Here is a 23,972-nt window from a genome sequence, read left to right on the forward strand (position 1 = left end):
GAAATTTATTTTTACTTTATAAATGGAACACAAACATTCTATTTCTTTCAAACAGCAGTAGCAAATTAGTTATAGAACACCTATGACTTTCTGCATTGAGGGTAATAGTTTTACAGTCTTTGGTACTAGAGTTCAAAAACTGTAGTGAACAGGAACATATGTCCCTCACTTAATAAAAAAACCCTTTAACTTCCCTTTGTACATCAATTAAAATTCCTCCAGTATTTTCAACTACTACTGCACTTTGAAAATACAGATACATTTCTTAATACTCCATAACTAACAAGGTTTTCAGTCTTCTTGAAGCTTTTTCTACAATTGAGATGTGACTTGAAATAGGCATCGAAGAAAGTATTAAGTACTTTAATTCAGATTTTTAATGGCTTGATGTTTCTTCTCACATTGTTGGGCTAATGCTCTTTTACAGCTCTGGAGAACTGATATTTCCAACCATCAACTGGACTTTTATACTTGATTTTAAAACCATACACAGAGTACAAAACAGATGCCATCAGTAAACCCTGCCTCTGATTCACAGCAACACCTGGTCCTGTCACTCTTAACTGTTATCAACTGAAAAGCAGAGTTAATACAGGTCAGTCCATAACCCTGGGCTGTTTTTGTGAAGTAAAATATGTCCAGAAGGTCACACTGCACTCACCCCTAACTTAGGCTAATGAGAAAAAACTGTGTAGATTTTTTTGCAGAGGGGGTGGCAAAATTTTCTTAAAACAAAAGCACGGGATGAGACTATTCTTCACTAAATTTTATAGACAGCATACTGCCATGTTCCCTGCAGCTTTTCCCAGGCCTCTGGATTTGGAAACATCAGTGCTTATATCCCTCTCATTGGATGGGATGAGGTATAAGACAGATGCCTCCATCACACAAACCCTTCTGAATTTACACACTGAATACAGATACCTGCAAATTCCTCCTGAGCAGCATCAAATCTACATGTTTGTCACTTTAGAAATTCAAGTCCCAGGAAGCCAAACTCACTCTGTTTAATGTCAGACAGAGAAGCAGTGGACACACTGCTATCTAACAGCCCACAGCCAGCCTGAGTCACCACGCAGTGCTTCTGAACTACTCTCAGTTATAACTCATCTCCCTGTTTCTGCATCCCAAGGAAATTGTAAAACCAGCATCTTTTGTGTTTGGAAAAAAGCATAGTGGGGGTGGGAGGACACATTTTCAGAGTGGGGGTGTTGTTTGTTGCCCTACACAAACAGATCTGAATTCATGTTAAAATTAAAAAGCAATGACAATGAAAAATTACATCCCATGGAAAAATAAGTAAATATTCTGACCTGTTCTACCCAGCTCTCAGCCACACTCCACAATCACCGAAAGGCAGGCAGCCACCAACACTGGGCCTGCCAGCCAACTTCATATTCATACCTGAACCAGGAGTGTTTTGGTTGGGTTTTTGTTTTTCATTAAAATAAAAAAAGAATGAGAAGTAAGAATAAAGTTGTTTTGTGAAGATATCACCAGTCTTAATTCTTTTATGGGCTCTGAAATACAGTATAAACCAAGAAAACAGTGACTTAGCCCAATGTTTTTCATTCTGTTGTGTCAACTACACTGAAGAACAACTCTCCAAAGACATTTATCAGAAGAACTAAAAATTCTTACCTTTTGGATAATCTTCCAATAAGAGGTTGAAGTGACCTAACTGACAAAAGAAATCAGACTCGACCTTTCCTTCAGCTTTCAAAATTAGCGATTCATAGCAGCGAACAGCCTGGGAAAAAGAAATACAAGGTTTTCAGAATTCTGTATTTTACTAAATCAAATAATACATTCTCTGAGAAATAAAAGTTTTTTATTAGCTTGAAAAACGAGGTCTACAAACACTCTCACTTACAGAGTCAGCATCACTTTTCAAAGAAGAAATGTAATATTAAAGACAGAACAGATGTGGAAGCTCGCTGATTCTAATGCAAATTGACAACAAATGAACAACAGAAATTTTCTCTGGTTCTTCTGTGAACATTCGATTTCCCCAACACAAAACAAACCTCTAACTTACATGACAATTTTTAATTTTAAAATTAATGAAACACAAAATTATTTTTAACAGTTATTTCACTCATTTTTGCTGAACCAAAGAACAAACTACCTCAACATGTTTCCTTATGCAATTTATGTATCTTCATATGTTTCCCAAGATCCGATTCTTTTCACATCTCGCATGTCATGAAATAATTTACTTCCTCCTACTGTAGGCTCAGAAAAGCTAAAGTCAGATATGTAAATCCAATTAGAAATTAATACCAGTTTGAGAAAACTTGCCTCAGAGGATTTTAAGTGACACACACAGAAGCAAAGAATGTCCTGTGCTATGAATATGCATTTTTAACATCTGAACTGACGCCTTCTATTCACCATAACTGCCACGATCTTTAACCTATTACATCCTTACCTCATGACTCTATTTACCTCCTGACCCTGTTTACACTTTGGGAATGAGTAAATAAATAAAATCACTTTCCCAAATTTCTGGCCATTGAATTGAAGCAGTTGAACAAATTTATATAGGAGGGAAGGTCCTTGCACAGTTCTCAAAAGCCAGACAGACTTCCAGCAAATTCTAATTCCAGCTGGGTAATCTATGACTTTCACCTAATTCTGGTGTATGTTTCAAATTTGGTTGCAATTATGAACTCCTTGATTTTATGACATGACAGTAATCAAAGACCATGGGGCCCTTCCAACTCAGCATATTCTGTGATTCTGTGAAATAAGGAGCTTTAAGAGATTTTATTAAAACTCAATATTCAAAAGGGGGGGGGGAATCAAACTGAATATTTAAATCAGTAGCCTTGCCCATGTTTATAATTTACTTTGAGTACACTTTTACTAATCATCAAAATGAGAAATGCCAAAAAAAAAAAAAAGAGGAAATTAAAATATATCTCCAGAGAACCCAGTTACTGATCTAATCTGTTTTGAGTGGGTCACAGTTTGTATCCCAAGACTGAGGTGCATCACATACTTTCACCTACTTCCAAGTCCAGAAAAGCCTTATTTTATGTCTGTTTTCAGAGGCAAAGTTCCAATGAATCAAAACAAAGCTATGCTGCTACAGAGCTTTGGGTGTACATGTGGTATTAAAAGGATTTAATAAAACATTAAATATAAATTTACACTTCAAACTGGAGCTATTTGGCCATGTTCTGAAGATACCAAATTTAGATTTGTATTTGCAAGCTTTGCAAAATTTAGATTTGTATTAGCAAACTGCAGTGGAAGGACTGCAATTCTTTTCACCAAAGATCAAAGGTACTACTCCTTTAATTTCACTCCCATCACTATGAACACCTCTTGCAGTCAGTCAATTCCCCATCTAAAGAATATCATCCTTAAAATCAGAAGCAAAGCACACAAGTCTAAAGCACCTTTCTTAAGATCACTATTTCTGTATGTACTGACTCTTAACATCAGCAAATATCTTAGTGCAGAACCTTGGTTTTGGCACTATGCTTCCTCTCTCCAATTTTTGGTCTCATCTCTTGATTTGTACAAACCATAACAAAATTTTTGATGGTGCCCCTAATGTTACTGTAATACATTCATTTGTAGATAAGCTGCTCTTTTTCTGATCATCTGCAATACCTGCTACAGCTGCTGAATAAAAGAGTCAAATTTTGGTATTTTCTTAAATTGGTATTTTGTCTTTTGCAATTAAGAGCATACAGAAACTGCCACCACAACAGCCTACAATAAATATTGGAGAGGAAGCTAGGGTAGTTCATTTCCTGAATTAGGCTACAGGTGTTTAAGGAGAACTTGGCTTTATGACCAAATGAAACACAATTTTTCTGTACAGATGTTCAGGGAAATTATAAATCACACGCACTTTAACGTTTAAGTGTTTGGGGACCCTCAATGTTCCCACAGCCCCTTTTTAAGTTAATCCTCTTTAAAAGAGGTATCACACATATGTGAAGCACTGTCTGTAGTAGGGATGTTAAACCCGTGCCCAAGCCTTTCACACAGCTCAGAGCAATTCTCAACAAGGCAGATTTTCCCATCATGTTAGAACCCAAACTGAAGATACTGCTAAACCATCTCACTGATGCCAGCACAAGGCAAGGCCTAAGACACCAGAACTTCCCCTTCCAGCCACAGTTAACTGTAAATTATCTGTTCCTGTAAGAGCAATTCAATTACACCATTAAAGCAAAACCTCTCTGCTGACCTCTAACTGGTTTGCAACATAATCAGCAACATACTCATATTTATGCAAACTTAACTTGGGAAGGCTGTTTCAAATGCATCTTTTCAATTCTTCCAGCACATTCTAACAAAATGAAACAGAAAGTAAAAGCAAGCATTACTTCCTCAGTGGGAACACCAAATCAGCCCCTGGATCAGCAGGTTGGTCACCGTGTGGCTCTTGCTCTTCCCAGTAGTCAGGGCAGAGTCACCAGGCAAAGACTTACCCAACTTTGGTTTTGGTCAAGAAACTTTCTCCCCCATCAGACCCATCCACAAAGATCTTTAGAAAGTAACAAGTATTTTTCCGCACAGGTAAGAATTTGTCTCTGTTGAATGAATGGATGTAAAAGGGAGGTCACAACTACACCTATCTGTATATGTTTTCTTTGAAGAAAAAAATCAAAAGATCACATTTTAGAGGTTCTTTAACTGCAAAGGCCACCTATAGCACTACTTGTGCAGCACATTTAAATTTTCCTGAGACACTAAGAATCTAAGGAAGTTAAAAACCCCTGAGGTTTTTAAGCATTGTTATCTCTCCACACTGTATGGATCTCTAAGTGCATTCAATGGAGTCAGCCTTGAGAATTGCCAGTATTGACAAATTAACAAGAAAGAGAAAGACCCTGAAATGAAAAGGAAGATTGCTACACAACTTCATACACTTCCTTCCCTTTGTTCAAGGCTACAAGAAGATAAAAGGGAAACCTGAAGAATTTAGGAACTTGGCAAAATAATCACCCGCAGCTGCTTCACAGTGTGGCAACCAGAGCAGAAGCAGGAAACCAAGGCAGGAATGGCTGCAGGAAAAGAAACTGGCTTATATAACACTAAAAAAGTAACAATATTCATGTTGTTTGCCACCTTCAACTGAAGTCATACACTATTGTCACACAAATTCCCTCTCATTACATCATAGTTCATGACTGGGGGCGTCCCGATTGCACAGATTCAACTGTCAATTCTTAGGACACCTTTAAATACAGTACAGTGAAGAGAAAGGCTTAGTGTATTTACCAACTCGCAAAAAGCTAGCAAAATCTGTTCACAAAAGGAAGAAATAATTCTAGAATCACCTTTAAAATGACCACTAGACCCCTGTGTGTTCCCTACTTTCATTCCAATGCAGAAGGAACTGGATTATTTTTTCCTCTCTGTTTTAAAACCATTCCTTCCCCGCACTCATTAAAAAAACCAACCAAACAAAACCAATCCCAATAAACTAAATGCCAGTTTTGGTCATTATTAATATGATGTCATTTCATGAAGGAAAGACCCTAGAGTCAAGAATATACCATAACAAAATAAATAGATATACCCAACCCAAACAAATCTAACTGATAAATCAAACAGATGAAACCAGAATTCTAAATATTGTATACAGAAGTCACTGACACATTACAGCTCTGCTTTATAAATAAAAAGACCATGTTATTTCTACTTCAATTAATATGGAGAAAAAAACTTTAACAGTAGTTTGGATTTGTGCTGTAAAATACAAACAATTGCAACCAATGATAATGGTAAAAATCTGTACTAAAAAAAAGGACAAAAATCAATACAGCTTGTTCAGATTTTTTCTGAAGAAGACAATGTGATGTTTTCCTTTCTGAATCACTACAAGCATGACTGACCAAAATGAAAGGAAGCAGGGTTAAACAGCTAAACATGACATAATATTAACTATTAATTCTTTAATATATTAATGATATGAAAATGGAGGAGTACACTGAATCAGCAATTTTTACTTAAAACATAAAAAAAACCCTGGCAACTACAGGGAAGCAAAAAGCCAGCAATCTGAATTGTTAACATGGCAACAACCAAGCAGTACCGTACAGTGAAAGAAATTATTTGAATTTTACTGGGTAATAAATTAACTGCTCAAGAAAAACACAGCACTTCAATGCAGACAATATAGTGTAAAATCACAAATTCAAAGCTTCAAGAAGTTCCTAAAACCTTCAATTTCACAACATAAAACACTGTATATGTAGATAAGCTGGGGAAGGGTGACAAAAATGAACAATTGCTGCTTCTTTCTCTTCTGCCTCCAGTGACCCAACTGGATGGGCTTTGTGAGCAGGTAATGAGAACAGAGATCCCACATGAAAATTGGAGAGGAAGACATCAGCAGACTCCTGACAAACAAAATACACTCTGTAGTAATGGTTAGAAACAGAATGTTAATTAGCTGATATTTTATCCTTCTGGAAAATAAAGTAACCACATGGACAGTATTGGCCACTGAGGTGACAATCACACATCTACCACTGGTCAGTCCGAGGGGCACCTACAGAGCAGGAAGGCACAAGTGTGTGTGTGCTGGGCTCCTTCTCCCTCCCTCACTACCACTGAGGAGGCTCTGAAAGGCTTCTTTTCCCATCCCTTCCTCCTTGCCACGATTCACCAAAACACACACACACACAATTTGCTAACAACAATGACAACAATTTGCTACGGCCCAGAGAACCTCCTGGTGAAGTTCCAGCTCCTGCTCTGCAGCAACGGGAGTGTGAACAGAGCTCGCTTCAGCTAAGCGAAGAAAAAAAAGACGAGCCTGAATTCATCAGAAGTTAAAACTATTTTTCCCCTATCAGTGACTGGCTGGATACACATCACCTTCTGAGCTGTAGATGATTTACAAGAACATTTCATTTACTTCTGCAGAGAAAAGCACGCCGTTCTTATTTGACTGAAGATAACCTAGATTAATGCAGCAGATCCTCCACTGAAGGCTCTCATATTATGTATTGGCACAATATCCTTAACTTCCTTTACTTTCTTATTCAATAGCAATTCCCATTACAGCTTTCAAAGCTTCTTTATATGCTCTGTCTTTGCAATGCTCATATTCTGTTATAAAATTTCTCTCTCAATTTCACACGTTTACTCTCCTTGTATTTAATGTATGGACTATGCTATTTCAAAAGCCACAGTAAGAGTGCTGAAAGTACAGCTTGATAGACACAAATATGCTCAGACCCCAAAACATTCAGGTCTCAAGAAGAAAAAAAATGAACTGGCCTCTTCAGTAACTTTGTTCTTGCAAAATTTCTATGGCATATTGGAATGCTGTGAGCTTATTCTAGTCTGCTAGTAACACTTAGGATCAAAGTCTTTATCATTTCAAAGACAATTAGTATAGAACAATAGAAACTGATCCTCCTCAAACATTTCTCAAGAAATCTATCATCAATTTTGGCTAATTTATTTTCTTATGACTAATGCTTCATGAAACAGGATACAAGAATAAACAGTGCAGGCAATAAAGAAAAGCAGCTGCACACATGAGCTACAAGCACAGCCTGATGGTCACAATTTTGATGAATTTTCTTTAAAAACCACTACTGTAGTCTAAGACTTTTGTCTTTCCAGATAATACTGAAGATATAACAAATATTTTTGTTCAGATGATGTCTATGGTAGATAAGAGACAACATTGTAAGCAGCAGAAGTAAGGTCAAGGTTGCTAAGTTTACAAGAGAAAATTAACATGAACTCAATTATTGCTGAAAACTGAGGGATATTGCTTCATAAAAAGCACAGATCTGCAGAACGGAATACAAAACAGAATACATGCAAATCAATGATTAAATGGAGGAAAGGGACATTTTAGTGGAGAGTAAAAAACCCAACTCGCCTCCCCTGAATACAGAACACTTGCAAGACATTCTTGACACGTGTTTTCTGTCAGACAGATGCAAACTCAATAGTTTACATATTAAAAATAGTTTACATACATAAAATACAGGAAGCTTAGTCCTTTGCAGCTGACAGTGTCCATAACCAACTGGATTTTATGAAAAATTTGTTGACTGAGCTTATGTGGTGAATCACTGCATTAATTCTGAGTCCACCTGGAGGATGCAATCCTCTCATTATTTCCTTTAAATACAGTCAAATAAATTTACAAATATCAATGTCTGTGTACATACACACACACCTACATAATTTCTATAAATTCTAAATTATTAGCAACAGAATCATGTCTATTTTGTCCCTGAAAATATTTCATAATCTGGTGACTCAGGAGATTATGGCAAATTTTATATGGAATTTAATAATTCAAAATCCTTGCAAGAAAGAAACAGGTAATCTTTACCAAAAAACCCAAACAAACAAACACAACTAACTTTCTTTTTTTTCCAAGTGATGGTAGATTTTTCATAGCCAACTGGAACATTGTTTTTAACTGAGACTACAGAAACATCTTTTTGGCTATTTTTTACCACAGTAAGTCTATTTCAAGTAGAATTGCAGCACCTTAATTTAGCAATTTTCAAGCTCATGAATAGTTCACCACACACTAAAATTTAAGACCACTAAATTATTATTACTAGAATTATTCTAGTAATTCTCACCTATGCCAATACAGAACAATCACAAATTAGGTGTGGCACGCCATACTTCACAGCATTTAGACAGCTAACACTGATAGATACTTATCTTTTTTTAATATGTTAAACAAGTTTTATCTAGGAGTCTGCAGAGTCTCATACAGATTTTAAGTAAGATATGATACAACAAATAAATAGCTGGTTTTGTTTTCATTGGGTAAATTATTTTGGAAATGTAATTAAAATCAACACAGAAAAATACAACCAAACACAAAAACCCACCCACAAATAAAGCCAAAATCTGCATTAATAGCTGCCTGTCTTACCTAAGGAAAAAAGGATCAGAATAACTTATCTATGCAAATATCTCTGGATCTGGACACAAGTCTTTGGAAATGTAACACTATCAAGCACCAAGCATAAGAATGACAATGAAACAAAGAATAAAGAACTTAAAAAACAAGAGGTATTAAATAGAGAACAATGTACATACAAATGCACAAGACAATGTCTACCAAGACTGACACAACAAATATATTATTTGTGAAAATACCTAGTTTCAGACTAAACAGAATGATTTTTCTGTGTTGTCTGAATACAAGGCAATACATAAAGGCAACTATTAAAAAATATTTAAAAGCTACCACCAATTGCTCTGCTCTGCTAAATCTGCCCAGTCTAAACTTCAGTCCCAAAAGGGTTCAAGCACTAGAGGTGGCCTGGTACTCAAAAATAATATTGATGGTAGCTTAGTCTGAAAATAGAAGGAGAAGACGATTTATTTTAGAAGAATGGAAGTGAAAATGGGTCAGGAGCTGTTTCATAAAGGAAGTGTAAAAACTAATGCTAATAGGGTGGGAAGTGTGGAATTTTCAGCACCACAGGAGATACAGAATTGGTAAAAGCACATTAAGACACAAAGGATAAAAAAATCTAAACGGACTGAACCTGGTTTTAAATACTGAAATATCACTATTTCAAGGAGCCTCACAATGCTGGTACTTTAAAGTTACCACAGCCAGTGCAGCAGAAGGATCCACCCCAATGATTTTCCATCACATCACTGAAATCTCCCATATTAGGTACAATCCACATATCACATGTTCCTTTTTCCACAGCCATTCATATTTTCTCCTCTGTGGCTGCTTAACTATGCTTACACAATTATGCTCACATATAAAAATGAACAACACTGGAACATAACCAAATGTGCATGAAAACCAGCCTGCATAGAAAATGTTTTGTAGGAGAACTTTATGCACAGAAACACTTTGAAAAGCACCACAGTAATTCCCATCAAGAGCTGTAACCCTTGCGTGCTAATGCCAGCAAACACCCAGCCTTATGCCTCACCTTTTCCCCTTTTCGTGTGACAATCTGAACAAAAAGAAATTTCAATGAGGAAATAAGAGGAATATAATCCTCTGGATACAGTCCACAGCTAATGAGCAGTACCACTTCTGAATGGCAGAGCTGGTGAACCTTATTCCAGGAAAAAATAAATGTCTTATTTCTTCTGTGTAACAGAAGATTTCAGATTATACATTTATGCATTACAAAGCCCAAGTCCGAATTATTTTAGCTACTAGTATGCATTTTCATCATAATGTGCACTAAGCACCAACTAAAACGACAATACACCTAAAACACTGCCTGGGAACTGGCCAGCAGAGTCTTCTAGTAAGTAAAACCTGATAGTGGATTGTCACAGGCAACACATCCCAAAGACTCCTGCAGCTGCAGGGCGAACAGCTGTGCAGGTTGTCACCACATACTGTTTTCATTAACATTTCCCTGGAGCTGGATTTAAGATCTCCTTCTTGAACAATGCTTCCCAAGCCCTATCAAATTTGACATCCAATATATAGATGGACATTAAAAAATACCAAGTGGGAAAACATTTATGTATGAAGCTTAATGCCAATTCTCCATCTCTCTTGTATGTATTTTCAGGGACACTGCTGAACTAGAAAACAGAGACAGCTTCAAAGGATGAAGTTCCTGGTAAGTACAGCAGGTCAAAAACCAATTCTATTATAGGAGGGAATGCACAAAAAATTCACAAGAAACTCCAGCACATTAAAACTATCTCTATCATTAAAACTATACCATCTAAGGACTTAAATCTAGAAAGAAAAGATTCAAGGCTTCACTTTATTTAAAACGAAGATTTAAATTTGAGTTGCCCATACTTATCACAAGTGCCAAAGGTATCACATTCCAGAGTCAACTTCACTTTTAAGCCAAAAGTGACCACGACAATCTCTGCAGGACACAGGCAGAATGACAAACACTAAGCTTCCACTTAGATAGAGAACTCTGTTCCAGCCATCCTTTCCCCATCCACAACTAGAGCATGACCTTGGGTAGAAAAGGAGGATTTTGTGATTAAAATCAAACAGCTAGATAAAGAAAAATGCAATCTATTAGAGGTGGGTACTGACAGAGGTGTTTGGGCACACCACCATCTGTCTTGGCAGAACACTACAAACATAGTACTTAAACACAGACTCAATTATGAGTTCTCAGTTCCATCATGATAGTGATGTTCCTTCCAACAGAAGGATCCGCAAGGAATCTTTTATATGATGCCCAACTGGAAAAAGTACAATACCTCTTTCTGTTGGGTCTACCTTTCACTACCACATACCCTGACCCATAGAATTTTAGGAGTTTTTTAATAAACTGCCTTTAGAATGAGTCACTACACTTTAGGAAAAGCAATACCCATCCTGAACATACTAGTTTCTAAAAGTCAACCTTGTGCACTCCTCTTAATTAGAGGTTTACACACAATTCACGAACCTTACACTGTTAATTACATGTACCAATCCCCAACAGAAAATAGCTAATGGCCATTTGTCTCTTAAAAATGTCTATTTGTAGACTAAAAAATTGCACAATGTGGATTCCACTGTATGGAACCCAAATCTTTAACCCAGCATTTACACTGTGTTGCACCCACATCACCATTCAGAGTGATGAAATCAGCATCTCTAAGCACTAACACTGCTCATCTCTCAGAACCAGGGAGGAAACTCAAAAAATTTATGAACAACAATCAAACTGTTAAAAAGCATTTTATAAACCCACTGAGGTGTGAAATCCAAAACCAGAAATCTGAAATGGGACAGAGTACCCCAAAAGAGGTGTGAGGATCAACACTGAATATCAGGAAGTTCTGTTGGCACTAGTCATAAACCAGGATTTGGTTTATGAATGTGGTTCATACACCAAACACCTCTGAAGAGTCCCTTATAATGCATTACTGTAATGGTCGCATTTAAAATGAAATAATGCTAGAAGTAACTGAATTCTATACATCAGACATTTGTTGAGAAGGTTTTCTTTTGATGAACATGCCATATTCCACAGGATTCACTTGACAGAAGGTGTTTTCCTAAGCTCTCTCTTCACCTAAAGCTGTCATGACTTGAGCCTTTAGATGAACAATCAATTCTGATATTATTTACAGTGGCAGGCAACAATTTCAATTACATATTAAAGTCAAACCTTAGAATGAACCTCAGCACTTTTAAAGGCAATATAGTTTCCAAAATGCAACTAACTGGATATTGCAAAAAATGCACCAAAATTGTGAACCAAAGCCATAAAGTCACTAAGAAGTTTTCATTAAAAGGACAGTTCCTTACCACTAAAATGTTGACTGTCTTCCTTTTTAAGGTTTTGGATGAACAAGACACACCCTTGTCTCCCATTTGACTGTCACTAATGCAATCTATCTTTGTTTACAGGATAAATTCACCTTCAAAGCACTCAATGGCTTGAGCATGGATCTCTGACTTGTCAAAATACACCAGTATGTCAACCACAGCTAACAAGAACTCTTCACAATGCAGGAAAAGCTAATTTCCACAGAAGACTGGATTTTTTCAAGTACTGGTCTCGAAGAGTTGAATTCATCATTATTAGAAAATATTTGAGGAAAGGTGCACAAACATTTAATTCACCTTCCTTAATATACATAAACACTCCACTATACACTGAAATATCTGTGCCAAAACATTGTGTCACCATGAACAAGCAATTCCCCTAGAGAGGAAACAAGGAAAACAGCAGAACAACACAAAAATCTCTGAATCAAGAACAGCAGAGTCAGACACTGATTTAAGTTCTAAAGAGTACACTGGGCACAACAAGAGGAAAGGCAAATAAAAGCTCAGACAAAATAAAGGAAGGCAAGGGAACAACAAGAGATGAAACTTTTGTCACAGGGGAATGTCAGAGAAGGAGAGCAGATCACAATTGACTCAAGCTCTGAAGGACAGCACCTTCTCCACTGTTACCATTTCATCCCTACTCCAGCAGGCTGTACAACAGCCTCCCATCATCACCCACCCAAAAAAAGCATCTCCATGTAATAATCACTTCAATCATGCCAATCACTAAGAGAACAAATCATTATCCCTCTGCAGGGAATGTCTGGGGAGGATGAAAAAATACAAAGGTGAGAAAGTTTAAGAACAGCTGAAAATGTACCAAATTGAAATTAAAGACATTTTCAAATAATCACAAAAGGAGAAGGGTAGCAGGCAAGTCAGTCCCAAATGTCAATCTTTTTAAGCCCTTTATTTTAAAGTGTCAACTGTAGTACAAAAGGCTCTTTTTTCATTGCTTTCTGTAGTATCAGATTCTTACATTCAAAAAAAGCAAACCTCATCATTCTGGACCACCTGTGGCCTGTCCTGTGAAAGCAACAGGAGGTGGGTAACCTTTATGCTTAAGCTTGGAAACATAAATAACACTTGCACGTGTGGAAGAGAATATTGATGTTGTCTCTAGGCCACAGATGGAGAACTGGCATCTCCTGAGGTGCATGTGGCTCACAGGGAAAAACTCCTGACTGTTGTCAATGCTGCTGTCCAACGCATGGAAAGCACTCCATAAACTCCAATATGCTGAAAATATATTCCAAACGTCTTTTGCTGTGAGATAACTTGAAAAACTCCAAGTCTTTGTGGAACATCAAAACAAAGTCTGAAGCTCATGCTGATTTTATTTCCACACGTTCCCAGGTGTGGGGACGTGGCTGCTCACGCCATGCCAGTCCCTCTCACACACAGGTAGATACAAAAGAGCACAACCTCAAGTCATCCTCCTTTCTGCCCTAACTGCACAACATGCAGCAGGAGTAAATAAATTTGTCACAATTTATTCTTCCAGTGCAGCAATGGCATGAGATTTGAGACTCTGGGTCAGTCTCCTGCACTTGTTTCACATTCAACAGTTCAACGTGCTTTCGTTTTTCTTGTGAGTGAGGCCAACCTCTACCTAAAATCCATTTTCACATGTATTTTACAGTCTCTAAGTAGCATAAAATTCAACATAAAAGTAGAACTGCTGTAATATTAACTACATTTATTGGTGGTAGCCTATCATCCTATAATTACCTCCATAATTTGCCGTGATAAGATATTGGCCTTTGGACTGAATTTACAGTCTTATTTTAGGTTTATCAACTGTAAATGAGGTAAGGACATTGCACCTCCAAACCACACCCATCAAATGGCTTTTGGAAGGCAGTCAGGGAGACACGTAGCAGTAAAACATTATACAGCCACGTAAGATCCTGAACTCTCTGACAGGCTTATTAAAAGTACTGGGAAAAAAAATCTCATGTACATTAATTACTGGATTATAAATCAACAAACCAAGATGAGTATATGCTGCCAGCATAAGGCAGATAAACATAAAGGATTCTGGAGCTTAACAGAGGATAGACTTCCAGCAAAGTTAAAATAAGATGACAATAAGTCAGATCAATTGTCAGCCCCGTGCAGCAACCTTAGTATTTACTTGATCAGGACATGGACTAAAACAGCAATAATAGAAGATTAGCACAGTTTTTACAGGAACCCACATTGTTGAAAAAGCAGCAAAAGAAAGAGGCTAGCCTACAGTGGGTTTTTTTCTTTCCTTTATATTTTTCCAGACTACATCAACTTAAGTTCAGAAAATTCCTGGGCACAGATGGGAAATGCTCCTGATGGATTTTCCTTCCATTAACTTTCCCCAGCACTTTCTAAAACCATGTCCACTCATCTCACACTACCAATACTGGACAGCCAGACTAACTAGTCCACAGACTAACTGCAGGGAACCATCTTGCTCTGAATCTACTTCCTGATAGTTTCAGTTCATACTCCCAAGCTCTTGCAGTAGAAGAGACAGAGAAAAACCTGTTTTAAAAGCAGAGATATTAATACCATCTCAGCAGATTCTATACCATTTTCCCACATTCAGTAGAAATTAAATAAATTTAGAAGAGAACTGTAGGGGTAAGAGGAAAGAAGAGTCTATCTTCTAAAAAGTAAGTCTAGACATCTCAAATTATTTACCTTAGGAAATCAAAAGCTACTATGACTTTTCTACAAATACCAATAGGACAAACACCAGGGAAAGAGAAGAGCTATTTCAGTCTAACAACAATGTTGCCAAACAAATGTACCATTTTAGACTGAAAATTTAAAAAGTATTTGAAGAAAAAGAAAATTAAGCTTTTGAACAGTATTTAAACGTAAACAGTAGAAGCAAAAGGATTCTTTCAAATACTCTTTGGTATCACATATAAGAGCAATTTTCATAAATATACTGCTATTACATAGATACCTGTGTCTCTGTGACACAGCCACATGCAATGTGAAGGGACAGGCTTGAAAAAAAACTAGAAAATCTTATATAAACCTATGCATTCTTTTGTGTTCCTTTCAAAGAGTCTGCACAAGACTTCTCAAACAATTTCTATTCAAGTGAGAACAGACCAATACCAATACTGACTATAAAGAGCTGAATTGTTAAGCAAAGGTCTTATGCCCTTGAGGCACTTCTGAATAAGAGTATTTGAGGAACTTTAGGTAAAATTAGCTCCTTAATATTTTGAACTACCACATCCTTACTGTTCAGACAGGAGGCAAACACATTATAAGTGGAGAGAATAACCACAGAACCAAAACCTACAGCAGTATCTGCTATCTGGCCAGCTTCACCAACATAAATATTTGTGAGGATCAGCACTTGGAGTCTCTCTAGAGAATCTCAATTTTAAATATTAATTAATGAAGGAACATAATTCTTTAGCAAATATATTTAATTTTTTAAGAACCAAACCCACTTCTTACGGTCCTTCAGAAAGTATTTTGGCTTTAATTTCAGCATGACCAAAGGACAAGTACTGACACTGTGGGTGTATCAGTATCACTTAAACCAAAGCTTTCCTTGCTCATAGAAACCAGCTTTCTTTTATACCAAGACTACTCCTTTTCAAAACCCTCTTGTGAAACAATATTCTACAAAATTTCAAGAAGTGTTTTAGCTTAACAAGTCCCCAGGGAAGAAAAATGAAAGAGTAAAAGAATATTCACCAAAACTCAGCAGCATTACATGTTCTCTGACGTGCTTTCAAAACATCATGTAGAAAATGAAAATAGTTTTGAAGAAAATTAATAAATGGTTATTCATAACTTTGTTAACAAACAAAGAGGTAACAAACAATGAAACAAACAAACAAAAAAACACCACCCTCCCCCACAGAACTAAGGCTGGATATCACTTCTTGAACATCTTTGGATATCTCATACCCAGGATGCACTGCCTGCCATAGCACAGCACCCAAGAATGAGCTCTCTGACCTCCAGAGATAACACCAACATGCTACAAGAAAGCCAAGCCCTCAGCAATCATCCTGGTCACACATTTTAAAAAGATCTGCATCACTAAGCTACAGTCCCACGTTCCCTAATGTGTGTTCCAAGTAATGGTTCACAGCTTTTTTTTTTTTTTTTTTTTTTAATAAAGATGCTCCCCCCACCCACTTTCAGATGAGCAGACTCATGTAATTCACTTTCTGCTGCATCATTTATCTGCTTGGTAGGCTTCAGACTCAGACTTGCTCCTTTTTCCAAAACACATATATTCAGCTGTTGCCACCTATTATTTCAAAATTATCTTGATTCTCAAAAGCAAAGAAATGCCAATTTTTCACTCAAAACCAGAAATATTATCAACAAGATCAAAAGCAAGTGACAAAAGCATTAGCAGATCCAGCAAAATGCAGCATTACAGTTGGATTTTGCTGTCATTTTTGTACAGGACTCAAACATTAAATAGCTGATTTATTACCCATTTTCAACAACCCAAGTCTAGATATGGTGTGGTGTTTTAAAATTAGCAAAGTGCTGTTTTCAGTGTTGATGTCCTAATGCTCCTACTTGCTTTCACTATCAGAAAGCCACCACTGTCTCCAGTGATCACAGTGAAAGCTACTGATAGTGATATCACTACCACTATTTTTGTACACTTTATCTATACAAAAGACACCTTTTAAATAGAAACTGTAGCTCTAAGTTGGCGAAACAGGTTTTCAGCATGACATGCCAAGTATAAAAATACAAAGTGAAGAGACCTTTGTCAATAAAATTTAACACATAGTTTGTTAGCAAGCAGAATCTTGTGTGAGGCCTCCCAGAAGGCTCAGAGCAACTAAATAATGTCCTGAAAACAGGAAACACACAGTTCTGTCCACAGAGATGTGACATGGGCCACTGGAAAGCAGCTATTGGTATTCCAGCTGCATCAGTGGCAGCTGTACTCTACAGTCAAGGTATTAAGCAAAAAAAGTATCAACTGTTACATTATGCTTTTCCCTTGAGGAATGTCGTGAGCCTGACTGCTAATGATGAAACGAGAAAATATTTCTATGCCATAAGAAATCCACTGCGATTTATTTAGCACTGCCTTCCACAGGCAGGAAGAGGGCTCAGGGACACTGAAGCCATCACAACCATCAGCAGCTGCACTAGACAGCAAATCTCAAAACTGGCAAAGGTAGGTAGATATTGAGTATGGGGAAAAAACAAGTTTGGAAAAAAGCAGAGCTGAGTCTTCCAGGAAAACAGCCTAGGAACTGTGATATGAGCAACTCTGCTTCAGGTGCAGACAGAGGCAAAGAGCACATGCACCTTTACAGACCTGGAAAAAAAGTGTCACTCATGGAAGTCAAGAGTTAAAATTTATGCCCATGGGCACAACTTCATTTGCTGGTTCCAAAAGTCTTGCTAGACCGGTCTGGAAGGTCCAAAATTCTGTGCTGTTAATAGTGAGTATTCAGGGAAGAGGAAGCACAAAAGAAATAATCCTTATTTTACTACAACAATCTCAGTAGTTGCATTCCAGGGGGACTACCTGTGGCTAAGCCATTCCTAGGTAAATAATACCATGAAATTCTCAAACATTCCTTCATTCTCCTGGAAACTGCTAAAGGGATTTATGGGCTGTATTCAAAACTCCCCCAAAAGTCTCAGCTTGCATCTCCTTCATTTCCAAGACTCATTTCCAACCATCAGCAGTCACCTACTCCATGACCTCCATGTGCCAGATGCAACAAATAGGTCAGTTTGTATCTGACCTACAGATCTCCAGGTGAGGTAAACATCAGCTACAGGAGGATTGCAATTTAGAGCAGCCTCAAAACAAAAGAAAAAAAAATTCCATTACAGGGTGGGATTCCCCTCAGGGATGGCTTCTTAACCCAAGTTTAGCATTGCAAGCCTTCTCCATTCTCTGATCCTTCCTTCACCTCCTATGTAGCCTGACAGAAGCAAAAGCTTTCATATTTTAGAGTCCTATATTTAGACTGAACAATTAATTGGAACATTCATGTCACAAACATGGGCTACTTCCCAAAATCTTGGGAGATCCTCCTTCAACTGGTTATAGAAGTCAAACATGTGAGAAGATAAGAATAAAATAACTTCCTCATTTAATGATGCGGCCCAAGAGAAAATCTTGTTTAAGGTTGAAAAAGACCAATCCTGGTTCCCTGGGAGAAGAGACCGACCCCCACCTGGCTACACCACCCTCTTTTCAGGGAGTTGCAGAGAGTGGTAAGGTCTCAACACTTCCTTCACTGAGAACACAGACCTCTAAGAGCTCAGACAGAACATCAGTTTTTGCAGTCTGCCTGCCTAAAAGTAGATGACACTAAATTAAAGGGATTTCTCCACAGTAATGCAGGCTACATGCACTGAAATAAAACACTAAATACTTGTGTAACAGCATCCAAGAGAAAGCTGTTGTGGATAATTCTAAGATATGTATATATTAAGATGTGCTATTACAATTAATTGGGTTAATTCTGCATATTTATTCATACATTAATGGGAAAGTATAGTAGTAGACTTGGGGAAAGGTGGAAAATTTAGTAATGCTGAAAATAAATAGTTTGAAACTATTTCTCTATAAAATTATTGAGTGTCTCCCCCTCACCCGCATCTCTTCAGACTACTATGTGCAAACTTATGACTTACACCACACATCATGACACTTAACTGACAGGAGGCCAGTGCTTGCAAAATTTAAGATAGCCAGATCTAAAAATGGGGGCAATGATAACATGATGGCGGGAGACATGAAAAAATGAACCTATTAACTTCCTGAAGAGGTTAGGAGGGCAACATTACACAAGCAATGGAGCTTTGTCAAAGACAAGACAACTTACAGAGATTTACAGCTTCATACAGACATGTAGGTGCAACCCCATGGGCACTCTTCCACAGTAAATGCCACCTGGCAATGGAAACTCTACCCTTTATTCCAGCTGAATCCCAAAGTGCTGCGCAACTGTGCCTCCCAAGAGGTACTCCTTCTCCAAAACTAAGGGAATCTTCCTTTTAAGTTCTTGCAATGAAAGAGGTCCAACCAAAGGGATAATCAAATGCCAAGGTTCTAATTCATATGCAGGAAGAAATTGCAACATTTCACTTCAAATGTGCATTTCAAGGAGTAATAGAACTCAGCTTTACATTAAAAACCAAAACTATTCAGAAGTAGCAATTAATTTGATTCTCTTATCTGACTGTGGAAGGAGAGGCAGTATCACAGTACCTTCCCCTACCATCCAATACCTGTTTGTGAATTTCTAGGAAAAATGTGAATTTCTTTTACACAAATGATTACCAATTGAACAAGCACTATCAAGTTCCATAAATGTTGCATCATCTCACAAACACATCTGATGTTTAATAATGTTCTTCTACCTGCCACCTAAATAACACTGGTCATGCCTCTCACACTGCAGTTTTCATCCACAAAACTCATTTCCCACAAGTAGTGTCCCAACAGCACATGAAGGCCCCAGCTGCAATACCACTGCTGCTTCACAAAAACCAGCTCTAGCATGTTCAGGCACAAGGGTAAGAAAAAAATGACACACCTTGGTACAACCCTTCAACTACAGCAGCAGCACAGAGGTTTGATTCTGACACTGCAGGTGATGGATGGTGCAGTGATGCCAACAGAGAAACTCCTGTCAGAACAGAGGAAATGCCAGCACAGGTACAGCAGCAGAGCCTGAGATGCATCTGGGAAGATTAACACCAAGAGGCTGTCCAAATTTGACAGCACACTCATTCTTAAACCCAGGTATCATAAGTACTACTCCATAACAAATTTTTTGTTTGTTTGGTTTTTTTTTTTTGTTTAGAAAAAGAAATCACTGACAAACAAGGTGCCAAGTGAAACAGGCAATCTCCTTATCAGAATGAGTTCATTTCAGCCATGACATGAAAGGAATCTGGAAAGGTTCTCAAATACTGCAGAAAAATCATGAAAATGAAACCACTGGAGCAGGAATGTGTTCCTTCTCCTTTCCAGCTGTCTGAAGTCTGACAGACCTTAAGCTACTCATTAATGAATTGCTCTAAATCAGTTTGTTCCATTTTTGAGTTCTGGCTGTGGAAGTGAGAAAGCCCTGAGGAAAAAGTTGTGAAATGACCTGTAGTTGAAACTTGTTTTCCTGTTTCAGTTGGTAAATCTGCATATCTGCTTACCAATCCCTCTGGAAGCAGAGTTTCCTGGAGTCAAAAATTCCTACCTAGCTGTGCTGAAGAATCTTTAAAGTCAGTGAGTTCTAATGCACTGGAATCAGTGCTATGCTCTACTAGGGTAGCTTCATTCTCTGATCTTAAAAAATAAAATAATAATCAAGAACAAATTAAAATAATCTCAAAATATGAACACGCTTTTTCTAGAAGGCCCCTGCTGCTTGTCTGGAAAAACTGAAATCACCTTTAAACTGCATACAGAAACTGAAGCAGAGCAGTCAAGCAAAGCCCAGAGTGCTGAGGATGGGGCAGGTGGCATTGCCTGACCTTCTCCAGCAGCACTGAAGTCCAAACCTGCTCCTCAGTTCCACAGGCACCACACATTCCCTGAATCCACAGAGCTTCTTGTGAAAAATGACTGCTCTCATGCATTTTCACTTTCATCCCAAAATCATCATAAAAATCCCACCATCATTCTCCATAACCAAGTAGCAAATAGTGGTCTAAAGTGGAAGGCGTAAACTATTCCATTCTTTCAAACTACCAGGACTTGGCTTAATTAGCAATTAAAAGCAAGTAGTACAATCGTTCCTTTCTCACTGCACATAATGCAGTCGTCATTGTTCTCAGATTTTTGGCCACAATGCGGGCAAGCTGCAAGTTTGCAACTGGCACTACAGGAAAACATTCTATCATTCAAAAGCAAAAAACAAGCCACCACCACAGAAAGAAAATCAACTCATAAAGAAAAACACAATTTAAGATGACAGCATTTTTATTGGCAGGGAATAAACAGACCACAACATTCTAATTCCACGTTTTTCCTCACAGAGTTTGAACACATCTACACTCACACATTAACTGAAGACAATCTCCAAAATCAGGCATTGCAATTCTATATCCCATATTCCCCACCATGCACAATTACCTAAGGAACCCTTACACAATCTTCCACAATTCTTTCACCTGTCCCAAATACATCTGCCTCTAATATATTTCCATGCTATATATTTCAATGCAGCTCTGCCATGCTCTCCTCCTTTTTTAACATAGCAAGTATCTCCTTTCCAGGCTTTGATTCCACCACCATTAATACTTCTAATTATTTATAGCAAATAAATCTGTAAATATTACTTGTACTGAGACTATACAAAGAAAAAAAACCCATAAATTCAGCCAAGATGGACAGTATATAACTAATCCCAGAAAACTGTCAGAAGTAATAAATTTTTAATACGTGAACCTATAAGTTAACAGAGACCTTTAAAGGTAGAAAATGAGACCTAATTCTGCTCATTAATTAGCATGGACTCTGATGGTTTCTGGGATCTCAACTTATTTAGGCAACAAAAATAAACTGCTATAAGCATAAACACCTCCAAATCCTCCCCATATAGAACCAGAAGAGGCATTAAAGCTATTTCAACTATTAATTTTGTCCACACAGTTAACTAGAGTTAAGAAAGCCCTCAAGTACAAAAACATAAGTTGGTAGTTAAATTCCATGTGCTCCTATACTAAAGGTGGGATGTGGATCTATGCTCAGGCACAGGGATTTTTGGTGTTCTTCTGTGTGGGGCCAGGAGCTGGACTTTGATGATCCTTGTGGATCTCTTCCAACTCAGGATATTCATGATTCTATCTGAGGGGTTTCACAAGGGCACCAGGAGAGGCTGGTGCCTCTTCAGACACACATCTCTGTTGTACCGCCTGATGCTCCCAGTTTTGTTTTCTTACACAATACTTTTTTAAAATACTTTCCTCTTAAGCAAGGAGTACAGAAGTAGTACTGTTCTGATTCAGAAGTAGCTGAACAGTTTCCTACTATCATTTATTTTTCAGAAAGTATAAAAACTCTTCTCACCCTTTCCTTTGATTTAAAAAAGGAACAAAGGAACACTCATTTCTGCTTAAAAGCAAATAAAAAACATTTTTAAGACGCAAGAAAGACCCTTAAGCCTAATTTGTTGATAATTTTAACAGGTAACACTTGAAATCTGATAGTCCTTCAGAATTTTGCAGTCTCCCACTCTTGAAAACTTACAGTGTTAAAGTATTAAGAAAATCACAAATTCAAAGGCTCTGCCCTTCCAACCATTAAAACACAGGAGAGATTAAAAATACTTGGAAAACATTTCTGTGCACCACACCAGAGACTAAGAACAAATAAAGCTTTGAGAACCATAGTGTGTAAAATCTACCCTTAGTTACTATATTTGTAACATGCCCAGAAGCTCCATTAAAGTTTACCAACCAATGTACATAATTTTTGCAGCTCTTTATTCTTCCCAATATCTTCCCAATTTTCTCTCCTGCCAGAGGTTGCCTATGACATGCTTTATGATGTTATGTAATGGATCTCCTCCATTTTTCTTATCCTTCCACTTTATCTTACACTCTTTCTACACTTTGTTCTATTAAACTGTACTGTTAAATTCTCCAGATCAGCATCCTTCTCCCTTATGCAGGCTTTCAGTTCCCACACTTTAAACTATTTCTTGCCCTTTCAACATATCCATCTGTATCTTCCACACTTGCTCAGCTTTCTTTATCCTTCAAATCTAAAGGCAGCAAAACATGACTTGAGAACAGACACATGAGAGCTCTTGGCTTCATTTTCACCTTGAGGAAAGAAGCAGAAGTTTCTTTACTCTTCCCTTCCTTGAGGGAGAAGGAGGAAAAAAGGGAAGCAGCAGTCAAAGATAAAGACATAGAAAACACAGCTAACATTTTACTTTTATTTCAAAAATGGGAGAGAGTTCTGTTATACTCAGAACATATAACTTACTAAGCTTTTTCACACCCTACACAAACTCTCTGCAATTTTGTTAACCTGTTTTGCTCCCATTTACCCTGCTTTTAAAATCTTCCGAAGCAGGCCCCAGCACCATTAAAAACTTACATGCTACTTAAGTTACCAGTAATGTTTAGATGGTAACCAAGCATCAAACTCAGGTGACTGCTGCAAAGAATAAAAAAACACTGGGATTCACACTGCTATTCCCCTCACCCTCAAAATGGTCTGCACCACTAAGTCACCCATTCAATTCCTTGGTTTCCTACTCTTCCTCACATCTAATCAAAGTATTCTTCTTCAACCCTTCTTATACTTCCTTTAACTGAAAATATCATCCTTTTATTACAACACTATATTCTGAAAAAACTTCCCAAAAGACTGCTTCATTTCTCCACTTCCCTAAAATCAAATGGTGGCCTGATTCTCAGTAGTCATAGGTTCAAACATATTCATTAAGTACTCAACCTAGATACCTCAGGATCTTTCCTTCATTCAGAGTTTTCTCATATATAGTCCTTCTAACATACATTTTGGTGTTCGTGCTGCTGCACACATGCTCAGATCTGAATCTGTCCCACATCTGCTTGTGGCAGTGTAACTTCACTAAACACTTGGTCTTCCTTCAGACAGAGTGAGGAAGCCAAGTCACTGCACTCATTCCATCCCTCCTCTCCATGAGGAAAGAGAAGTTGTGGATGCTCCATCCCTGGGAGTGTTCAAGGACAGACTGGATGGGGCTTTAAGCAATCTGATCTAGTAGCAGAT

General features: G+C 37.6%; 1 protein-coding gene across 15 annotated transcripts in view; it reads right to left on the reverse strand.

Moving 5' to 3' along the window:
- Window positions 1-23,972, reverse strand: part of KDM6A (lysine demethylase 6A) — a 150,618-nt gene that overhangs the window by 115,098 nt on the left and 11,548 nt on the right. For all 15 annotated transcript variants that reach the window (XM_053971958.1, XM_053971952.1, XM_053971955.1 and 12 more), the window contains exon 3: window positions 1,642-1,750. In XM_053971958.1, coding sequence (XP_053827933.1) covers window positions 1,642-1,750 — 109 coding nt within the window. The remainder of the gene's footprint in view (window positions 1-1,641; window positions 1,751-23,972) is intronic.

The sequence above is a fragment of the Vidua macroura genome, chromosome 2, assembly GCF_024509145.1.
Source record: "Vidua macroura isolate BioBank_ID:100142 chromosome 2, ASM2450914v1, whole genome shotgun sequence".
NCBI classification, from domain to species: Eukaryota; Metazoa; Chordata; class Aves; order Passeriformes; family Viduidae; genus Vidua; species Vidua macroura.